The sequence below is a fragment of the Dunckerocampus dactyliophorus genome, chromosome 20 (genome assembly GCF_027744805.1).
Source record: "Dunckerocampus dactyliophorus isolate RoL2022-P2 chromosome 20, RoL_Ddac_1.1, whole genome shotgun sequence".
NCBI classification, from domain to species: Eukaryota; Metazoa; Chordata; class Actinopteri; order Syngnathiformes; family Syngnathidae; genus Dunckerocampus; species Dunckerocampus dactyliophorus.
In genome coordinates this window covers 5029788-5051375 of record NC_072838.1, presented here as the reverse complement: position 1 = coordinate 5051375, position 21588 = coordinate 5029788, and the positions used below count along the sequence as shown (strand labels likewise).

The 21588-nt window shown below is 39.5% G+C and overlaps 1 protein-coding gene across 2 annotated transcripts in view; it reads right to left on the bottom strand.

Moving 5' to 3' along the window:
• The window catches only part of vars2 (valyl-tRNA synthetase 2, mitochondrial), a 51095-nt gene that overhangs the window by 2641 nt on the left and 26866 nt on the right, over positions 1-21588 (bottom strand). For both annotated transcript variants that reach the window (XM_054764207.1, XM_054764206.1), the window contains 14 exons: positions 21181-21262; positions 21022-21098; positions 18432-18519; positions 16101-16194; positions 14455-14525; positions 14254-14379; positions 14065-14169; positions 11222-11290; positions 11068-11146; positions 10344-10474; positions 5721-5873; positions 5326-5568; positions 3628-3739; positions 3323-3525 (listed from right to left, as the gene is read on the bottom strand). In XM_054764207.1, coding sequence (XP_054620182.1) covers positions 3323-3525; positions 3628-3739; positions 5326-5568; positions 5721-5873; positions 10344-10474; positions 11068-11146; positions 11222-11290; positions 14065-14169; positions 14254-14379; positions 14455-14525; positions 16101-16194; positions 18432-18519; positions 21022-21098; positions 21181-21262 — 1633 coding nt within the window. The remainder of the gene's footprint in view (positions 1-3322; positions 3526-3627; positions 3740-5325; positions 5569-5720; positions 5874-10343; positions 10475-11067; positions 11147-11221; positions 11291-14064; positions 14170-14253; positions 14380-14454; positions 14526-16100; positions 16195-18431; positions 18520-21021; positions 21099-21180; positions 21263-21588) is intronic.

Below are 21588 nucleotides of genomic sequence, written 5' to 3'. Positions count from 1 at the left end.
TCAAAATCTTAAGGCCAGTTGAAAAATTGCTAGAATTTGCATTTTGCACATTTGGATCTTAATGAGGTTTTAAGTAGAGCTACAATATGCAAAAGCAAGAAGGACGAGTGAGACAAAAAGTATTTTGAAAAAGTAATTTATGGAAAACAACAATTAAACTGAAATAGGCTGTTTATCAGCTGATCAAAAGTTTAAGACCACAGGCTATAAAAGCCAAAATCTGCTCAAAATTGTCATTTTCTGTCAGGCAATCACACTGTCATGCCCTCCTGATGACTAAAGCTAAGAAGCTTTCTCTTTTTCAACGTGGTCAGATTGTGGAGCTGCATAAGCAAGGCCTCTTGCAGCGTGCCATGGCTGCTGAAGTCACACCTGAGCTGAGTCTGAGGATCCAATTGGCTGTCCATCAAGACACAGGGCGGTCTTCCACCCAAATTAAGGCCCTTACTGGTGCCGACTGCAGTGCAATAACCATCAGACGACATCTGCGGGAAAAGGGTTTAAAAAGCAAAAAACAAATTCAAAAACCTTGTCTCCTTCAACGCCACAACTGCCCGTTTAGACTTTGCCAGGCAGCATCAAACATGGGACATTGAAAGGTGGAAAAAAGTTTTATTCTCTGATGAGAAAAAATGTAACCTTGGCGGTCCAGATGGCTTCCAACGTTACTGGCATGACAAGGAGATCCCACCTGAGACGTTTTCTACCCGGCACAGTGGAGGGGGTCCATCATGATCTGGGGTGCTTTTTCATTCAGTGGAACACAGGAGCTTCAGGTGGTGCGGGGTCATCAAACGGCGGATGCTTATGTGCAGATGTTGCAGCGTGCATCCCTCATGACTGAGGGCCCTCGTCTGTGTGGTAACAGCTGGGTTCTTCAACAGGACAACGCTGCAGTTCACAATGCTCGCTTGACCAAGGACTTCTTCAGGGAGAATAACATCACTCTTTTGGACCATCCTGCATGTTCCCCTTGATTTTTGGGGTTCTACCACTTGACTTTTTTGTTCCATAATGCTCAGGATTTTTCAAAAAACTTTGAATGACTGTCTTACTGTCTTTTGGCTTTTATAGTCTGTGGTCTTAAACTTTTGGTCAGCTGATAAACAGCCTATTTCAGTTTAATTGTTGTGTTCAATAAATTACTTTTTCAAAGTGCTTTTTGTGTCACTCCCCCTTCTTGTTTTTGCATATTGTAGCTCTACTTAAAACCTCATTAAGATCCAAATGTGCAAAAGGCTAATTCTTCAACTGGTCCTAAGATTTTGATCAGGAGTGTATATATGTGTGTGTGTGCGTGCGTGTGTATATATATGTATATATATATACTGCTCAAAAAAATAAAGGGAACACATCCATAACACATCCTAGATCAGAATTAATGGAATATTCTTATGAAATACTTTTGCTTCCATTTGCTCAACAGATTGTGAAATTGATTGTCAATCTGTGTTGCTTCCTAAGTGGACAGTTTGAATAATGGCGCAGCACTTTTGACTGATATCGTCCGATTGCCGTAAAAAAAGCATGGTATCAGCATATGCCGATACTTGCTTTATAATGCCAATCGCCTCCACCCCCATTGCAGCATCCAGCCTATAGCAACCGTCTCCTGGCTACTCCACAAAGCCAAAACACGCATGTCTGCCGTGTGGAACTTCCTGTCGTTGTGAGAGTGATAAGTTTTGCACCCTGCAAAAGATGCCACGAAAAATATCTCGCGGGGTTGGTGCCTTAAGAAGCTTTAGTTTGGCAGGGTGTGGTGAATTTTCACAGCTCGCTATGTGATCATCGGTCAGGCAGCGGCCAATTAGCCAAAACTCAGGCCCGTGTAGTTGGATTTGTCGGACTGGATGGCCGGCCGGCTCATCGGCGGTGGCGAACACCAGGTTTGCAGACTCCCTGGGGTTCCTGCTGGAGCGCCATCAGACTGATCTCGCATCCAAATTGTCCTTAAAGAAGGCGCCTGTTCCTTCTAAGTTTCAACAGTAATTTTGAAAAAGTATGTCAAATATATTTTTGTCGAAATTTTATGGTTCCTCTTTCATATCATATAGCCCAGGGGTCACCAACGTGGTGTCTGCGGGCAGCGTTATCTTGCACTGTCCTCACTAGGCTACACTCTTCTGCTGTGGGTATGCTAGTGGCCGCACCTCATCTACAGAGACAAAGCGACTGTATGAATGACAAGAGGGTTCACTCTGTTCAACCTGTTGTTTTATGAAGCGAGAAAAAAAAAATCTTGTGAATGCAAAATCCTTTTTTCTTCCTTTAATGTAAATACTGTCTTTTGTACACAGTAAATACAGATAATGTCCCGGTTTATTAATCACGCACCCACTTACTTGAATTGCACTGTCATTATATTATTATCCCTTTTGCACATCTCAATCTTACTCTTTAATTACTTCTTAATTTTTATTTATTTCTTAAGTGCCGTGTATATGTACAGTGAGAGCTCATTTAACCAAAGTCAAATTCCTTGCTTGTGTAAGCATACTTGGCTAATAAAGCTGATTCTGATTAGGTGCTGAACCAATGCACAGAGTGAACTCTGTTCTTGCCTGTTTAGAGGCGAGAGACACACATTCAACATGGCAATATATGGAGCAGAGTTCATTTTCATTTCATTTATTATCGCAGGACAAGTCATGTTTCATGACACTCCCAGGACTTACGTTATTATCAATACAGTATTGCGGAAACCCAGCAGTTACTCATTGTGCTGGAATTCCCCTGGCTCGAAATGCCAGCATGGTGCAGGGGTTGTGTTGCCTCTGCTTAACTGTGAGTCAAAACCCCATCACAGATCATTTCTTTTTATTTTTATTTTATTTTTTAATGATACTGGCCCTCACAGTGTTGACTGAAACCAATTCTGGCTGGTCTCCACTGAAGGCCCTGGTACCAAATGCACCGCCTGCCACTGCATTTACATAACAACAGATATGGCCAAAACCTCTTTTAAATTATTCATACACCAGATCAGCAGTGCGCAAACGTTTTTCCAGCGAGGGCCACATAGTGAAAAATGAAAGGATGGAACTTTGCCACTTTGATATTTTGTAAAGCTACACACGTAAATATGCTGAGAAGTTACAGTATATTAATTTCAAGAAAAAAACGCATCTCAGCTTTGTGATACAGGCGAGAAACCATATTATTCGTATCAACTTCACTCTTTGCTCACTCTTGCCACTCTTTGTGGCCTGGCTTGACATGATGTGTGTGAGATAATTACACTAACAATTTGAACATATGGAATGTCATTTTGCAACAGCTGTTTATGAGAAGCACAGTTTCACCACAAACACGCTGATACCTGAACAAGAAGGTGCAGCTGACACGTGTGGTCCACCACACCAACGAGGCAGTCTTTTGGTGGAGGAGAGGAGCTGAGAGAGGAAAGGCTTTCCCCTTCTTCAGGACAGAAAATATTCATACGAGAGACCCGGCTCAGAGTCCAAACAGCAGATTCAAAGTGAAGGAGAACCTGGGCCTGACTCAGTGAACACACAATCCACACTGCAACACACAAACATTGCAAAGAAGTACACAACGACAATTTCCACTACAAATGAACAGCAAAGTGTTGATGTTGTACACTGATTACGAGCAAAAACTTACTGTCAGGCTTTTCTTTGGTCATACCACACTGGGCCCTGAGGGAGCGAGCCACTCGGATCACTTCCTTGACCAGAAGGAAATCTCTTTCCACTTCTGGAAAATACCAGTGTTCCTGGCAGGATGGAGGAAACACAATAAACCTATCAGCTAAAATCCTTGACAAGTGGAAAATGTAAAAAAAAAAAAAAAAAAAAAAAAAAAAAAGTATTAGTAGTTGACATAGTTCCGTGTCATTTTCAAACGCCAGCACATTTCCCTTGGCTACAAAAGCTGCTCATTAGAGAAGATTCTAGAAAGACTGCTAGAAAAAGACAGGCCAAAATAAATTCTAGTTTTCTGTGCATGTGCATGGTCTACATGGATTACGTTGGTATCAAAGTAAAGACCTTGATGCTTATTGGACAGTTGTGGCCAAAGGTTTTGAGAATGTCACAAGTGACACAGGACTGATGGTAGTGCTCACCTTTTTTTTTTTTTTTTTTAAACCTTCTTCTGAGTACCTCAAACAACGTGTGAAGCCCTTTTTGTTCTAGGCAATGATGACTGCATCTGTTTCCTTGCAGGTAACCATGGTTAACAGAGGAAAAACAAAGATTTCCGCTTTTTAAAGCTTCTAATCTGATATTCCCACTCAGTCAGGATGACAAAGTCATCTCCACTCGTTGTCCTTGTCAACACTCTCACCTATGCTAACCAGATAATCACTAACATGATGTCAGCTGCTCCTTTTGTGGCAGGGTTGAAATGCTGTGGATATGTTTCTTTTTGGGGGTGAGAGGCAGTTTCAATTCATCTTATCACTCTTCATAACATTCTGGACTACTGTGTATGCAAATTGATATAATACAAAATGAGGCAGCAGATGTTGTGTACATTAACGGGATAGTTGGGATTTTTTTTTACATGAAGTGTATGACATCCCCATCAGCACCGTCGTGCATCAACAGTGACTTTTCCCCTACTTCGACCCGTGAGCCGAGTACTGGTCAGTTTTTGGGATTTAAGAAAGTAGTTCGGGCTACTCCCAGTTCTCTGATATGTGAGTCTATATTGTGTCTTATTGTCTCTTATTATACCTAATATACAGTTGTACTGCCCAGGTTGGTGTGTTTTTTGGTTAACATCCCAAATTTTTGATAAAATGTTGCCTTGGTTTGCGTTCGACGCTTGGTTAGCGTGCCATATGGCACGTGGTTTGTTTTACGGTGCCATTTTGGATCACGAAATCTCACGATACTTGCACGTGATCGCACAATCCATTGTGGGCCGAGGTCGCCATTTTTAGGGCAACAGCTGTTTATGTCAGAGTTGGGAGATACACAATGTAACAAACACATGGACCACACAAAAGAGAAAGGTGATGGACTGTACCGAGACAAGACCTCCACATTTTACGGCTTAAAGAGAAGACTGACTGGTATGTAAACGACAAACGACTGCGCTGTGTCCCACCTCCATGTGATGCTGCTTGTTTGTGGCTTTCTGCTGGACAAATGCGTTTCCGACTAAATATGTTGATTCGAGTGAACATTGGCAACGGTGCACCATCATCACGCGCAGTAATCCCTCGTTTATGGCGGTTGGCAACATAATAAAATGGTCCTATGAAGGTAGAAAATAACCCCCTCTGGTGGAAGAGCAGCCAATATTTTGCTGTGTACTTTGCAAAGACTTTGTGATATTGTGCATGAGTGGTACCAGTTGAGAGGAGTGCGGGTAAGGCTGCAGACACAAGCTGCCCTGGGCTGCAGCTTCATCTCTAAAGGGCTGGAGTCTCTGCCACAGCTCCTCTGTAATGAATGGCATGAATGGGGAGAGGAGGGCCAGAGACGTGGACACACAGTGATAGAGGATAACGCTGGCCGCCAATCTCGCTCTGCTTCCATCCTGAGTGACCGCTGCTTCCCCCCCATGCTCAAGCAGCAGAGGCTTCACACTCTCCTACAATGCATACACACAAAGGGGCATGGCTGATATGTCACCATGACTACATTAGCTTAGCTCAGATCTTTTTTTGCCTTGAAAACACTTCTATGCTCGTGCTACTTGGGTCCCAGTGGACCCAAAAGGCTAAGTTGTGCATCTTTCCTCACCATGTAAACATCACACAGGTTGTGGACCCAGAAGGAGTACAAGGCAGCAGTGACAGTGTGCAGGTCATATTCTTCAAAGGCTTTCTGGCATTGGGCTACTGTGCTGTACAGTCGGGAGCAGATCCATCGATCCATACTAGTCAGTGGAGCTGTCTGCACAACAAAAAAGGAAAAGACACAGGTTTACACGCAGCCATCATGGGCTTGAATGTTGTAATCATTTAGGACCTGAAACGATTTATTTGAACCGTTCTGTTTCCAGGATGGAATGACAACACAACATATAATCATATATTATAACATATAATTAAAGAATTGAAGCAGAAGACCTATACTTATGCAAGATTATTATAACTCGGATACTTATGCGGCACGTACACGCAGCGAAGCCCAGCGTCTCTCCCTGATTTTCAGCTTTGTAATTATTATTTTGTTCATGTCGGGTCTGGAGCTTTTGGATATTGGATTACTCAGCACTAACGTTTTTATCACCGATCTTTGCAAAAAAACTATATTCGACTATTAGTCGACTATTGACAAAATCTAACAAATCAGATTCGACTCTGAAAATCCTTAGTCGAAGACAGCCGTAATAGTCGACATAATAACACATAAATAAGACTCATGCTCGTGTGTGTTGCTGTAAATGTGTTCGAGTGGCACAGGCAGGAAGTGGCGTTGAGGGTTCAGAGTTGATTTTTAGCTTTGTGTGTGTTGCGGGTGCAACGGTAACCCATGTTCAGGATTATTGTGCCTGTTGTGAGATCATTCAAACCTGCAATAAAAGCCTGTTATTCCGGCAATCAAGTCTGATGCTTGTGTGTCTCACCCAACATTCCAGTAACATTACTGACGCCTAGTGACCAGAGTACAATACTCCACATCACCACAGCATCTTTGAATTGAATGCATCTTCTGAATGCCTTAAATTTGCAGTTCACTTCATTTAGCCATTTTTATGCTTGAAAATGCGTAATTTAGGCCCAAAATATGTAAAATATGCATATTCAACATATTCAACCACAAAATAGCGATGATTTATTAATTATTATGTGTTTGAAAGTGAAGCTGCGAAGTTTCAAACACGAAGTAGCGAGACATTACTGTACTGATTACAATGTGGAAGTCTAAAGAACTCCAACTAAAGAAAACTAAAGATTCCAACATCATCACTTCAAACAATTCTACGTAATTTGTTTAATTTTTAAGTACAAGTTATTAGGATGTATCACCATTTTGCCAAGGTCTGGAAGAAGACCCATACTGTCACACTCAGATGAAAGCAAATTGGTTAGCATGTTCAGGAACAAGCCAGGAACCACCAAGCCTGCCAAAGTGCTACCAGTGGCCACAGTGATGCTACAATGGTGTGAAAAAGTGTTTGCCTGATTTCTTATTTTTTCGCATGTTTACAAACACTTAAATGTTTCACAAATTTAAATACTAGTCAATAACAACACAATTGAACACAAATTGCCGTTTCTACTTTTTTTTATCAACCAAAAAAAAAAAAAAAATCAAAACCTGTGTGAAAAAGTGATTGCCCCCGAAACCTAATAACTGGTTGGGCCACCCTTAGCAGCAACAACTGCAATCAAGCGTTTGTGATAACTTGCAATGAGTCTCTTCCAGCGCTGTGGAGGAATTTTGGCCCACTCATCTTTGCAGAATTGTTGTAATTCAGCCACATTGGAGGGTTTTCCAGCATGAAGCACCTTTTTAAGGTCATGCCACAGCCTCTCAATAGGATTCAGGTCAGGACTTTGACGAGGCCACTCCAAAGTCTTCATTTAGTTTTTCTTCTGCCATTCAGGGGTGGACTTGCTGGTGTGTTTTGGATCATTGTTCTGCTACAGAACCCAAGTTGGTTTCAGCTTGAGGTCATCAACAGATGGCCGGACATTCTCCTTCAGAATTTTTTGGTAGACAGCAGAATTCATGGTTCATTTATCACAGTAAGTCTTCCATGTCCTGAAGCAACAAAACAACCCCAGACCATCACACTACCACCACCATATTTTACTGTTGGTATGATGTTTTTTCTAAAATGCGGCGTTACTTTTACACCAGATGTAATGGGACAAAAAAAAAAAAAAAGATTTAATGGGACACACACCTTCCAAAAAGTTCAATTTTTGTCTCGTCAAACCACGTAACATTTTCCCGAAGGTCTTGGGGGTCATCGAGATGCTTTCTGGCAAAATTGAGTCCTTAATGTTCTTTTTGTTCAGCAGCGATTTTCATCTTGGAACACTGACCTTAACTGAGGCAAGTGAGGCCTGCAGTCTTCGGGTGTTGTTGTGGGGTCTTTTGTGACCTCTTGGATGAGTCGTCATTGCACTCTTGGGGTAATTTTGGTTGGCCGGCCACAGGTTCACCACTGTTCCATGTTGTCGTCATTTGTAGATAATGGCTCTCACTGTGGTTCGCGGGAGTCCTAAAGCTTTAGAAATGGCTTTATAACCTTTTCCACACTGATAGATCTCAATTAATCTCAGTTAAGAAATGTTTTAACAGGGAGGGCAATCACTTTTTCACACAGGGCTTAACAATAACAAGTTTCATTTAAAAACTAATTATTGAACAATTAATGTATTCGTATTACAAAACATCCATCTATTTCAATTGAGGTTTGAGTCAAACAGTATACAAATCGTTTCACACAAAAGGAAGACACCTGGCTTGTGCAAAATTCCAAATTGAATTGAGAACGTCTCCCAAATTCCAATTCAATGAATTTGAATGGAGATTGAATTGAGATTGCAAACTGAAAGTAGAATTGCAAGTCAAATTCCAGTTGATAATGTTGGTGTATTCCAAAATATTCCATACACGACTGTTTGACGCACATCATAGAAATATTATTAGTATAAACCTTATGTAAATTTTTTTCATCGACCGTTAAGAACAAAAGCATCTTCTATAGAACAGATAATTTAATTTGATGTAATCTAACTTTCAAACGATGGAAAATGGTGGGAAAATATTTCATTTCCCAGAATGCTTTACTTGATCCAAATACAGTAATCCCTCGCCACTTCATGCTTTGAATTTTGCAACTTCACTCTAATCACAATTTTTAAAAAATATATGAATAAATCATGCTGTGTCATGGTTGATTACTATTCTTATTGAAGACTATTACTATTATTAGTAAAATATGCATATTTAAGAACGTTTTACACACTTTTTTGTCTAAATTAAGCATTTTCAAGCAAAACAAAATGGCTGAATGAAGTAAAATACAAATACAGTACAGGCCACACACAACACAACTGATGTTCCCAACTCCATTAAGAAGGCAAGAAATTCCACTAAGTAACCCTGACAAGGCACACAGGGTCGTGACCGAGGGAACGAGAGCGCGGATACAAGCAGCTGAAATGAGTTTCCTCAGAGAGTGTGAGGAGCTCAGTCATCCGGAAGGGGCTCAGATTAGAGCCGCTGCTCCTTCATATCGAGAGGAGCCAGTTGAGGTGGCTCGGGCCTCCCTGGTGAGGTGTTCCGGGCATGCCCGACCGGGAAAAAGCCACGGGGCAGACCTAGGACACGCTGGAGGGATTATGTCTCACAGCTGGCCTGGGAACGCCTTGGTCTCCTCCCGGTGGAGCTGGAGGAGGTGGCCGGGGACCGGGAAGTCTGGGCTTCCCTACTGAGACTGCTGTCCCCACGACCCAGACCTGGATAAGCGGAGGAAAATGGATGGATGGATACACGAGTATGGGTTTTATTTATGTTTACGTTATTATGGCCACTATGGTGGCTAATAGGAGTGTAAAGGTGACTATAGGGGTGTTAGTTCATGTCTAGAGGACTCTAATAGTGTTAATCTTTGGATTTAGAAGGTTGTAAACAGATTTTCTATGCCCAAACTGCCAAAATATAGCATTTATAAATAAGAAATCCTACTTCGCGGAAATTTATTTATCACGGTTGGGTCTGGAGCCGATTAACCACCATAAACAAGGGATTACTGTATTCAAAATGGAATAAATGTGTGTTTAATTTTAGTCTTTGGAAAGTATTTTCAATATTTAGGTCAAAACCTTTGTTTTAAAACGTGACAAATTCTTCCAGCGAATGTAATTCCACTTCCTGTAATTCTAATTCTAATTGCAATGCAACATAATGTGGGATGAAAATGAACAGAACGTTCAAATTGAGAATTTTGCACAAGCCTGCTGCCAACAAGGTGTCTGTTATTTATTTTTCAGAGGGTTGGCAATCCCAATTGCCTCTGTGTCTGGATGTGAATGTGAGGTCCAAGCCAAACACGAAGCGTCACACTGACAGCTAAAAAGTGTTGCACGGGGCAGGATGAACAATACAGACTTCCTGTGTTTCTCCCATCATATAACCTCCCTTTGTATCCTAATGCAAGTCAGCACATTTGAGGGCAAACATCTGTAGAAGGAAGCAGGCCTTTTCATTACACCTTACAAACCCATTTGTGCTCATGTTGTTATCCAAAATAATAATATGCATGTCAAATATACTTCATCTGAGACATCAGAGCATTGCCAACACAACAACTCTAATCATGTGAGGAATCAGACTGTGATGTTGACTGAAATTAAACTCTGTTTCTTTTTCTGTGTCTACAGTTCAAAAAGACTGTGGTACCTCCTTCAGCATCCCCACTGGTCCAGTGTTGCCATCCAGCGCTCGCAGAGTAAATCTCAGTGTCTGCCACATTTTATTACAGAAGTGTCTGCAGTTCAGGATCTGAGAGAATGAGAGACTGATGTCTTCTCCTAAACAAAGGGTAGAGTTAAAAAAAAAAAGTATAGTTTGCTGTTGTACCTTTCAAATTTAACAATGTTTGAAGTCTCTTCCAAAACACATGCTGTATTTTAAAGGCAGTGTATGCAGGGAGTCCTCCAGCTGCCTATAGAGGGCGCTAACATTTAAATGTACAGCAGCATGATATCCCACCTCCTCCTGCTTTGACTATGTAAGATGTAACATGTGCATTAGCTGTTTGTTGTCAGCTAATAATAGCGTTTGGCCAAGTTTAGCTACTAACATTAGCTATCATTGAATGTATAGCCCAGGGGTGTCAACCTCACAGCACAGGGGGCCAAAACTCAAAACCGACTTTAGGTCGCAGGCCGAACAGGACACCCCCCTTATTATTTATTGTGACATTTATGTGCAAAATATGTCATATGAAAAAAGTATCACAGAAGCGGGGATTATTTACCAATTAACCAAACTCATAATAGTTGTCATTACTACAATAAAGAAGTTGGGGTTTCTATTCCATTTGAGACCACATCTTCTCTTCTTGCATCGTATCCGTATCTCCAAACATAATTTTCTGCTGTGTAAGACGATCATCACTCACCCTGTATCTTGTAAGAGCAAAGGGCAAATCTCAGAGCGTCAGTCCCACACTGAGGGATCCCCTGAGGGAAGTCTTTCGTCTGTGGGAAGCAGATGGAGCAGTTAGATAAGAGAAAAGGTCATGAGCATGCGCCGTCATTCATAAAGGATCTGACCTGAGCTTCCATGGCAACCACCTTCTCCCTGGGATCAAGGTTCCCCTCCATAACTTTCTGTTGGAGCCTCTGGGAGGAAAAAACACAAATATCATACAAGATGCATTTTCACAATCAGCCGTCCGTTTATCACTTAGTACTTGTTAGGTGTGCAGTACATTGTATTTGTCAAGCTAGCCGTTTGCTGGCAGTTTCTTTTTTTTTTTGTCCAGCCTTTAGGGCAGATAGTAGTGTTGATCTAAATGCCCTTATGTGCACTGCTGATTAAAAAGAGAGAGACAAGGACAACAGCAACAACAACAACAACAACAAAACAACAGAAACATACAGGGCGACATCAGCAAATGTCTGTGACGACTATAAAGACCCTGACGGAAAGGATAAAATAATATCAACATGCTGGTTTTTTTAAATAAATGTTTCAAATATTTCAACCTCTCTGACGCGTGGCTCGTTTGCCGGTGGGAAAGTCAATTATGAACATAAAATCATACTTGCAGCTTTATTGTCTTCCATAAAAGACCACTGTTTGCAGCTCGGTGTATCCAATATGTAAAAATCCATGGAATCCAACAAACAGTTTTTCCCGGTTGCGTCACCGGAAAGACGTCACAGTCATCCTTTTATACCCAAACATGAACAGTGCATCCAAAACACCCCCTAATGACCAAACAATGTGGTAACAAGTAAAACAAAAATACTGAAACAAATCTAATACAACTTTGGCTCTAGCAATATTTGTAATTTTCATTTCATAATATTATGACTTTATTCACATAATATTAAAACTTTTACCTCAACCCATTTTTTCAAAAATTACAACTTTATTTTGTTTGCTTCACATAATATTACAACTTTTAAAAATATTTTTTTTTCTGTAATATTTGAACTCTATGCCACTAAAATGACATTATTTTTCCTCCTAGGAGTTTATTCTTGTAAAATTGTGATTTTCTTTTTCATAGAATGGACTTTTTTCTCTTACAATTTTGACATCATAATTCTTCTCGTCTTCTCATAATTACACTATAACTTTTTGCAACCTAATTTTCCAAAAATTACAGCTTTATTCATTGTTTTGTTTTTCCTAATATTATTACTATTTTTCTTTAATATTTGTATGGTACTAAAAATAAAAAATAAAAAATTGGCATAATATTCCAATGTTATTCTCCTAAAACTACAACTTTTTGTCATAAACCTTTTCTCTTAATATTTTGACTTAATTCTTGTAAAATTACTGCTGACTGTTCCATTTCCACTGTATTTTTTTCATTTAGTTTTTTGTTAAATTATATTTTTAGAATGTGCCAAGGGCCATTAAAAACCATGGGCTGCACTTTGGACACCCATGGTGTAGAAAATATAAATATTCAAATGTCCAAATGACTGCTGATGCCTCTATTTATGGTGGTTTATTGGTACCAGACCCAACCGCAATAAGTGGATTTCCACCAAGTAGGATTCCTTATTTCTAAATGGACTATTTTGGTACCTGTTTACCACCTTCTAAATACACTTTTTAACATTATTAGAGCCCTCTCGACATGGAATAACACCCCTATAGTCACCTTTAATCTCCTATTACCCAATATAGGAGACATAATAAGGCAAAATAAGTAATAAGCAATAATATAGACTCCCACATGTTAGCATTAGAAGAGTTCCTTGTTGTTTGTTTTATTTTAATTTCCAATACTTCCTGCAATGGTTATTGCCTCATCAGTGTAACATTACTGACACATAGTGCCCAGTGTATAATACTACATATCATCACAAAGTCTGAATGCATCTTCTGAATGCATGTTATATTTGTATTTTACTTCATTTAGTTATTTTTATGCTTGAAAATGTTTCATTTGGGCCAAAACTACGTACATTTGGCTTACACATGCATATGCTTTGATAAAAGAGGCCGTAGTCAAGCATGAAACAGTGCCGATTTATTAACTCATTCAATCCGGCCATTTTTCAAAATTCAACCCCTTCAGTGCCGGCCATTTTAGACGATTTTGACTGATTTTTCAAGGCACACAGAATATTGTGTTCTATGACTTTATAAACATGGAACCTACCAAAAGAACGGTTAGACTCTCGTTTTTCATCATACAAAAACGTTTGTTCCTACCATTTTTCAGTTTTTAGTAATCAGCAGTAGAACATAGGTAAGTTTCAGGAAAAAATCAGTTCCCAAAAGAAAAGGCAGAAACCAGCTTTTTGTGAAAAGATGCATTTCAAGCATAACTTTCACTTCGACACAATTTTTTTGTTGTGACAGCTCAAATATGTAAACAACTATTCCACAACATACACAATACAAAAAATGGTTGTTTACATCAAAATAATTTAGTTACAAATATAACATTATGAACTATTTACAATTTCACATTTGAAACTAGACTGTGTGTGTACACGTGCGTGCGTGTGTACGTGTGCATGCGTTGAAATTTCCCTACAATGCGTAACCTTCTGCACGCTACACTCCTCCATGCTCTTCCACTTCCTCCTTGTTGTCGAGTGTGTTTTTACATGCAAAAGATCCATGTCGAGCTCTTATCACATGCACTTCTGCCAACTTGTAACCGTTTTTATGGCTTAAAACCGCTTTAAAAGTGACATCTTTTACTGTGCAATCGTGTCATCACCTCTTTTTGCCTCTCGTGCAAAAAAACGTAAAGGACGTGTAAATACGTCTTTGAGATCTGGCATTTGGGCTTATAAAAACGTATAAGTACGTCTTTGGGATTGAATGAGTTAATTAATATATTTTTTTAAAAAATGAAAAATGAAATTGGAGGCGCGAAGTTGTGAGGGATTACTGTACTGTGGAAGGTGTCACACACCTCCAGGGAGACTCCATGTATCACATCCAGGGGGTCGATGACGTTTCCCAATGATTTTGTCATTTTCCTGCCATGCTTATCTCGCACCAAAGGGTGAAGCAGAACCTTAAATACAAAAAAGAACAAAATATGCAATTTTTTTAAAAGTATGAATATAGCATTTTGCTTTTGAGTTTATTATCTATATACCTGCTGGAAAGGCAACTGGCCTGTCAGCTCTGTGCCCAGCATTACCATCCTCGCCACCCAGAAGAATATGAGATCACTGCCGGTCTCCAGAAGGGAGAGCGGGTAGAAGCGTTGAAGGTCACTGGTCTTTGGAAAGGAGGTTGTGGTTACAGTGAAGCAGCATCAGTTCGGCTGCCATTTTGCTGGAGGTAGTGCAGTTACCTGCCGAGGCCAGCCCAGCATCGCAAAAGGAAACAGCCCAGAGGAGAACCATGTATCCAGAACATCAGGGTCTGACTCAGAGTGCACATACACAAAAGCAAATCAATACATGAGAAAAATATGCAATTTTTTGCAAACATCAACTGTTTGTGTTGTTTCTTGAAATTGATTATCTTGGTGCATTGTTTGAGTTCCTTACTCAATCCGCTCCATTTTTTGATTCCACATACTGAAATGCTGTGGGTTTTTAGCACGTATATGTTTTAAGTTTAGTTTTTCCCTGAGATCATATTTCTGCTCTTGTTGAAAAGTATTGTATGCCATTTTTGGGTAGCAGATTGTTTGCTTTATGCATCATTTTAGCTGTTTGAAAATGTACTAGGTCAGCAAATTTTATAACTTTTACAGTTATTACCCCTTATCTCCACACAATAAGTTCGATATGGTAATACCAGAGAGCAGTAATGGGTATGGAGTGATTTTTGGTCAGGACAAATTTTGCTTTATTCAATATTGAGGTATTTCTCGCCACCTTATGTTGTATATTTTTAATCTGCGATTGCCAGATAAATTTTTGATCTATTATGATCCCCAAAAATGTATTTTCATTCACCGTCAATTTGTATTTGTACATGCGTATCCTTCCTGCTATTACCAAATAGCATTATTTTAGTTTTACTTACTGTAGGTTCAAGGAGAATCTATTTTTATCAAACCATCTTTTTAGTATAGCCATTTCATCAGTGACTTTTTAAAATTAGCTCTTTTGTGATTTTTCATGTAATTTTTAAACTTGCGTATTCTGTGAATGTGTATTCTCCTAGCTTTCATAATGCTTCCTGTTAGCTAAGTAGCTGTTGACCCAATTCAAAACTAACCCTCTGATTCTGTACCTTTCTAATTTTGTAATTAGAATGTTGTGATTATTTGTATCAATGGCTTTTGTTAGATCCAAAGATACTGCAGCTGCGGTCTGTGGTCTATACTGTTGGTAATTTCCTCTGTAATTTCGATCAGTGCAATGAAGGTTGAAATGTTAGCTCTGTATTTGTATTGGCTTTCTGTGAGTAATTCATTCTTACTAATAAATTTGTCCAACCTGTTGTTAAATAGCATTTCGATAATTTGGTAAAAATTGCGGTAATAAGGAGACTGGTTGGTAGTTTGTAAATTGCAGTTTCGCTCCATTTTTCAAAATTGGAACTACTATAGCTATTTTCATTTTGTTTGGAAATTTACCAGTCTGGAATGATAACTTACTGATGTACACTTCTACTACAATCGTTCTGCAACGATCTTTTTTATCATTTACACTTCGATAGCGTTACAATCAGTAATAGGAGGATAACATGAGCGTAAAAACATTTAAAGTCACCATTACAATACATTGATGAGACAACAGCCACCACAGGAAGTACACGGTCCAGAAAAAACAACTCCAACGTCAGCAATATTCAACTACAAAATAGCATGATTTTTAGTAATATTTTTGAAAACTGTGACAGAAGGTGCAAAATTCGAAGTGCAACGTGGCGAAGGACGACTGTAAGCGCATTTGCCAAAAACAGTTCTTAGTATCTTCCACAACTTTTGATAAATGTAAATATTTCAACTGACGTGGAAATGGTATTTAAATGGTTAGTCACCCTGAGTCAGACTGATGTCCTCTGACTTCACTCCGTATTTGACAGCAGCTCTCTTACGGGCCTCCTCCTCGTTCCTTCCCCAGACCCACTCTTCCTATATAAGCACAAACAAATTTTTTCTCCCTTCATAATAAAAAGTTTCATTTAAAAACTGCATTTTGTGTTCAGTTGTGTTGTCATTGACTAGTGTGTAAATTTGTTTGATGATAAGTGCTCATGACACCAAAACAATCTTTTTTTTTTTCCTGTGAAAAGTAACACTGAAAGGCATACGTCCTGTGTTACAGTAATCCCACGTTTATGGCAGTTAATTGGCTCCAGACCCGACTGTGATAAGTGCATTTCTGAGAAGTAGGATTCCTTATTTATAAATTGAATATTTTCGTAGTTAGAGTATAAAAAACCTGTTTACCTGCTTCTAAATGTGGTTTTTAACATTATTAGACATTAAATAACACCCCTATAGTCACCCTTATACTCCTATTACCCAATATAGTAGACATAAGAGAAAATAAGACATTTAAGACATAAATAAGACTCTTGTGTGTGTTGCTGTAAATGTGTCCCAGTGCTATAGGACAGAGTTGAGTTTTAGCTTGGTGTGGGTTAAGACCGCAACAGTTGCACGTGTTTTATTATGAATTTTTATTCCGGATTATTGTGCCTGTTGTCAATCAATGAAAGTTGCAATAAAAGCCTGTTTTTCCAACAATCAAGTCTGTTGCTTGTGTGTCTCACACAACATTATAGTAACATTACTGCCACCGAGTGACCAGTGTATATTATTATATGTATTTTGGAGTTGTGACGCTGCCAAATCTCTCTATTCTCTGCAATAATTACTCTTTTAATACACTAAGTCCCCTACTAACGAACATCCGACGTGCGAACATTCGGAGATACGAACACAAGCCGACTGATCTATATTTTCATGTGTTTTGCCTTATAAGACCATCATTTATACTGGTACATGCTTGACCAGCAGAGGGCACTGTGACACTGCTAATGGGACCAACAGCGAGAGAACAAGAGGAGGAGGAGGGGAGGAGAGAGAAAGCTACATTGTAGCTACAGTATATGATACAACCCGGACAGAGCGTGTGATTAAAGTTTATGAAGAGTTAATAGGCTGCTTAATTCTACACCACCCACAGTACACTACCTCTTTTAGAAGAGTCTAACGATGACGATTTGTCCTTTTCTTCAATATCTCCTCCTCCACCACCACAACGACGACGTATGCTCGGCCACTCCTCTTCAAACGTAAATAACATTTATCATTACGTATTATTATATCATTTTTATTATTGTTTTTTTCATTAATTATCCTGGTTTAATATTACTACTGCATCCAAACTCATATTTACATACATACGCATATACTGTATATGTATACACGTACATGTAGTACCTATATCATTGGTAATATTACCCTTTCCCCTACTTAAGAACAATTTGACTTAAGAACGGTCGTCTGGAACCAATTGTGTTTGTTAGTTGGGGACCTAGTGTATATGCATGTGAGGGAGTGTGTGTGTGGGTTAGTGTTTGCTTTCTTAATTAATTTTTTTTTTTTTTTTATTGTATTGTCCTGAAGGATGGCACATTTCTTCACAATTTCTTTGTTAACAATGACAACGAGAATAAAGATTCTACTCTATTCTATTTACAAATGACACCATTCTGTCCCGACTATCTTTCCTCGACCTAGACAGAAACACAAAAGAAGTTTGACCATGGAGAAGTATGTAAAGGTGGCAGTAAGTACACATTTTTTCTACTAGGTATATTATAGCAATCTTAGAATAATATGGGTTTTCATGTCAAATTTCAAGGGCCACTGCTCCCTCGCTTTGTATCTTGCCGTCTCTGCATGGACGTGTCAGTGCCAATCACTGCCAGTCAAACAACATTTTTTATGTGTGTTATATCAATGCTCAATGGCAAAGGCAGCTCTGGCTTTCAAAACTGATATCGTGTCAGTCGACATTTCTTATTCTGTAAATGTTGAAAAATGAATATATACATGTATGTAGTAACAATGTACAAGCTGTGTACATGGCTGTGTTTTGATGAATCTGGTTGTCGGAAAGCTTCCTCGGTGTGACGTCACAGCCAAGATGGCGGCGCTTCAGAAAACTCGCCGGGGTGCATTTGATAATCACAACTTGATTGCGCTGATTTTTTTATAGTTGTTTACTGGTGGATGGCAATAGTATGACGAAATGAAGTGACTATTTTTATTTTTTTGTATTGCTTTTTCCAAACATTTTCTGGTGTCATGAGCACTTTAAAGGACTATTTTGCTATTTATATTTCTGCAGTTCCTACCTCTTGTTGGCCAGTAGCACTCAGAAGCTTCACTCTGTAAGCAGGGATCTGATGGCCCCACCAAAGCTGTCTGGAAATGCACCAGTCACTGCAAAGCAAACACCACTGCATTGTTTACATCCCATACAGTGGGACATGGATGCCTTCTTCACCACAATACATGACACATTGCTCCTAAGATTTATACTAAAGTTCATATACATGCCTGATAACTATCATCCACAATCCTTACAGTATGTGAAACATGAACACATGTCTTTCCCTTTTCTGTGTGTTCTAAATAGAGAAAAACAATAAGCACAAGACAGCTAACAATGTACGTAATGGGACACTCCTATTTCGACAATAAAGCCCTCTAAAAAAAAAATAATAAAAAACTCCATCAAGGTTTTATATACATGCTGTGACCACCTAGTGACAGGTACATTCATGATAACATGTAATACTTACAGTATTTTGCCGTATTTTGATCATTTTAAACATTACCGGAATTTCTTTCCTGGGCACACAGAGCCCATAGCAACTAATGCTACTTCTGTCAACAGCAGCAGCAGCATAGAAAGCGCGTGTCTGTTTGCTACTACTAATCTTGGCAGATTTAGTGAGAGCCGCCACCGACAACTACTTCTGGACAAATGAGGATCCAGAACCTTACCTTTTTTAGCATGAATATAAGAAGGATGAACTAAAGGTTGTAAAAGCTGAGTGGGCAAGAAGTGAAAGTGAAACTTTGGAGCAGACGGGGAAGGGAGGGGGCAAGAGAGTCAGCACCAGCATGACTTGATGGTGCAAATGTGGAGCTTGCCAAACCACGCTGACAGAAATGGAGTGTTTCTGCTGCACTGAGTGGCAAACAGTGTTAGCATATATGACGAGGAGGCCATTGCTCCAAGAGATTGCATCACAATGAACAAAGAATTGTTAGCGCTAACAAACCCTGCAGTGGTACAAACTTTATTTTTGCCATCTACCCCAAATCAAGGCTTGACCAGACAGACAACTGTCCATCGAGTAGGCCACCAAGATATTGATTGTGATACATTGAGCACATAGTGCCTGATATCAAACAAAAAATAGGATGTGGGCTAATACTTTACAGATCACATGGTTGTCAATTCATAGTCCACGTGCTTGTTCTTGTTTCTTAGTCAGTGTAGATTGTTTGAAGTGGGCCCATTACGTCACAAAAGTGGTGTGAGTAGTTGTGTCACTACACCAGAAAAATATTTCTTTGTGTTTGCTGCTACAGTAACAATGTAGCTTGTAGCTTGGTTTGTATCCAGGTGAGTTATGTAAATGGAAAATTGTTGGTGTTTTTTGGAGGTTTATAGGCGGAATAGGTCTGTTCCATTATGTGCATTGTTAGCTCCCTCATGCTAGCTGTTTTGCTCTCGTTAGAATGCACAGAAAAGGGAAAAAACGTGTGTTCATGTTTCACACATAAGGATTGTAGATGATAGGCAAAATTCCAGAAAGTTTCTTTTAAGGAGGTTCTAAGAAGAGTTTCAAAATGCCAAAAGAAGAAATGCGAGTGAGACAAAAAAATTTGAGTAAGCAATTTATTGCAAACAAGCATTAAAGTGAAATAGGCTGTTCATCATCTGATCAAAAGTTTAAGACCATAGCAAAAAAACAAAACAAAAACAAAAACAACAACAGAGAAGACAGCCTTGATAGAAATAAAATGTTGAAAAAAGGAGTCAGAGTAGCTGCAACATTTTGTTAATCAGCTGAAAAATTGGTTTGGGCATGCTTGATGCCAGTGGAGGCTCATGGGAATGTTGCTCCAGGTGGTGAAGATGACTTCACGGACGGCACCCACTGTATGGAACTGATTTTTATAAACGTCCCTTGCCATCCATCCCAAAATGTTCTCAATTGGATTTAAATCAGGGGAATACGCAGAAAGGGCCAAAAGAGTGAGCTTATTCCTCTTTGTGAAGTACAGCGCGAAGTACAGCACTGAAAAAGCCAGTCATTACCACACACACGAGGGTCTTCAGTCATGAGGAATGCCCCCTGCAACATCTCCATATAGCCAGCTGCCGTTTGACGCCCCTGCACAACCGAGACAAGGTCTTTGAAGAGCTTTTTTCTTAAAAACCTTCTCTGGCAGATGGTGTCATTTTTTTGGGTCTACCACTTGACTTTTTTGTTCCATAACCCTGAGGATCTTTGAAGACATTTCAAATGACTGTCTTATTGCGTCCAACCTCAGCAGCAATGGTGTGCTGCGAGAGGCCTTGCTAATAATCCCACCGCTTTTTTTCCTTTGCCATCAAGAGATCATAACAGTGTGAATGTCTGACAGAAAGTCACATTCAATCCACATTTTTGCCTTTTAAAGGCTGTGCTCTTAAACTTTTGATCAGCTGACAAACAGCCTATTTCACTTTAATGCTTGGTTGCAATAAACTGCTCATTCGAAACATTATTTTTTTTTGTCTGACTCCCATTTCTTTGTTTTGCATTTTTGAAGCTCTACTTAGAAACTCCTTAAGATCCAACAGTACAAAATTTAAATTCTTGCAATTTTTCAACTGTTCTTACAATTTTGATCAGGAGTATATGTGAACTTTGTCCATTCTACCTGATGTTGGACAGCCAATTCTTCCATGTTTTGGTGTAAAAGTGAGGAATGATTTCCAGTTGGCCAGCCTCCACAGCCTGCCAATAAAAGAGTGGGTGAGACTGGAGTGTTTCAGAGGTCACACACCACAGGCAACAACAAACAATCCACATGAGTTACCTGTGTAGCTTTTTTGGCCATTTCCTTACAGCGGACAAACCATTGCTTCTTAAGAAGAGGCTCAATTACGTCCCCTGAGCGGCTGAGAAAATGAGGAGGAGAATCATGTCAATAACACAATAAATCTCTTCTGCAGGATTCCCACTCTTTCCCCAAAATTATAGCGTCTAATTATAGCTTAGACTGCAGGGTAATTATAGGAGAGGACAGACAGCTACTTACAGAGGTCTTTAGAAAGGCCACACACACTGACCAATACCTGCTTTTTGAATCAAACCATCCACTACAACATAAACTAGGGGTTATTAGGACCCTCCAACATAGAGCGGAACAAATACCAACTAGTGCTGAGGGAAAGAAAAAGGAGACACAACATGTCCAGAGAGCGCTCTCAACCTGTGGGTACCC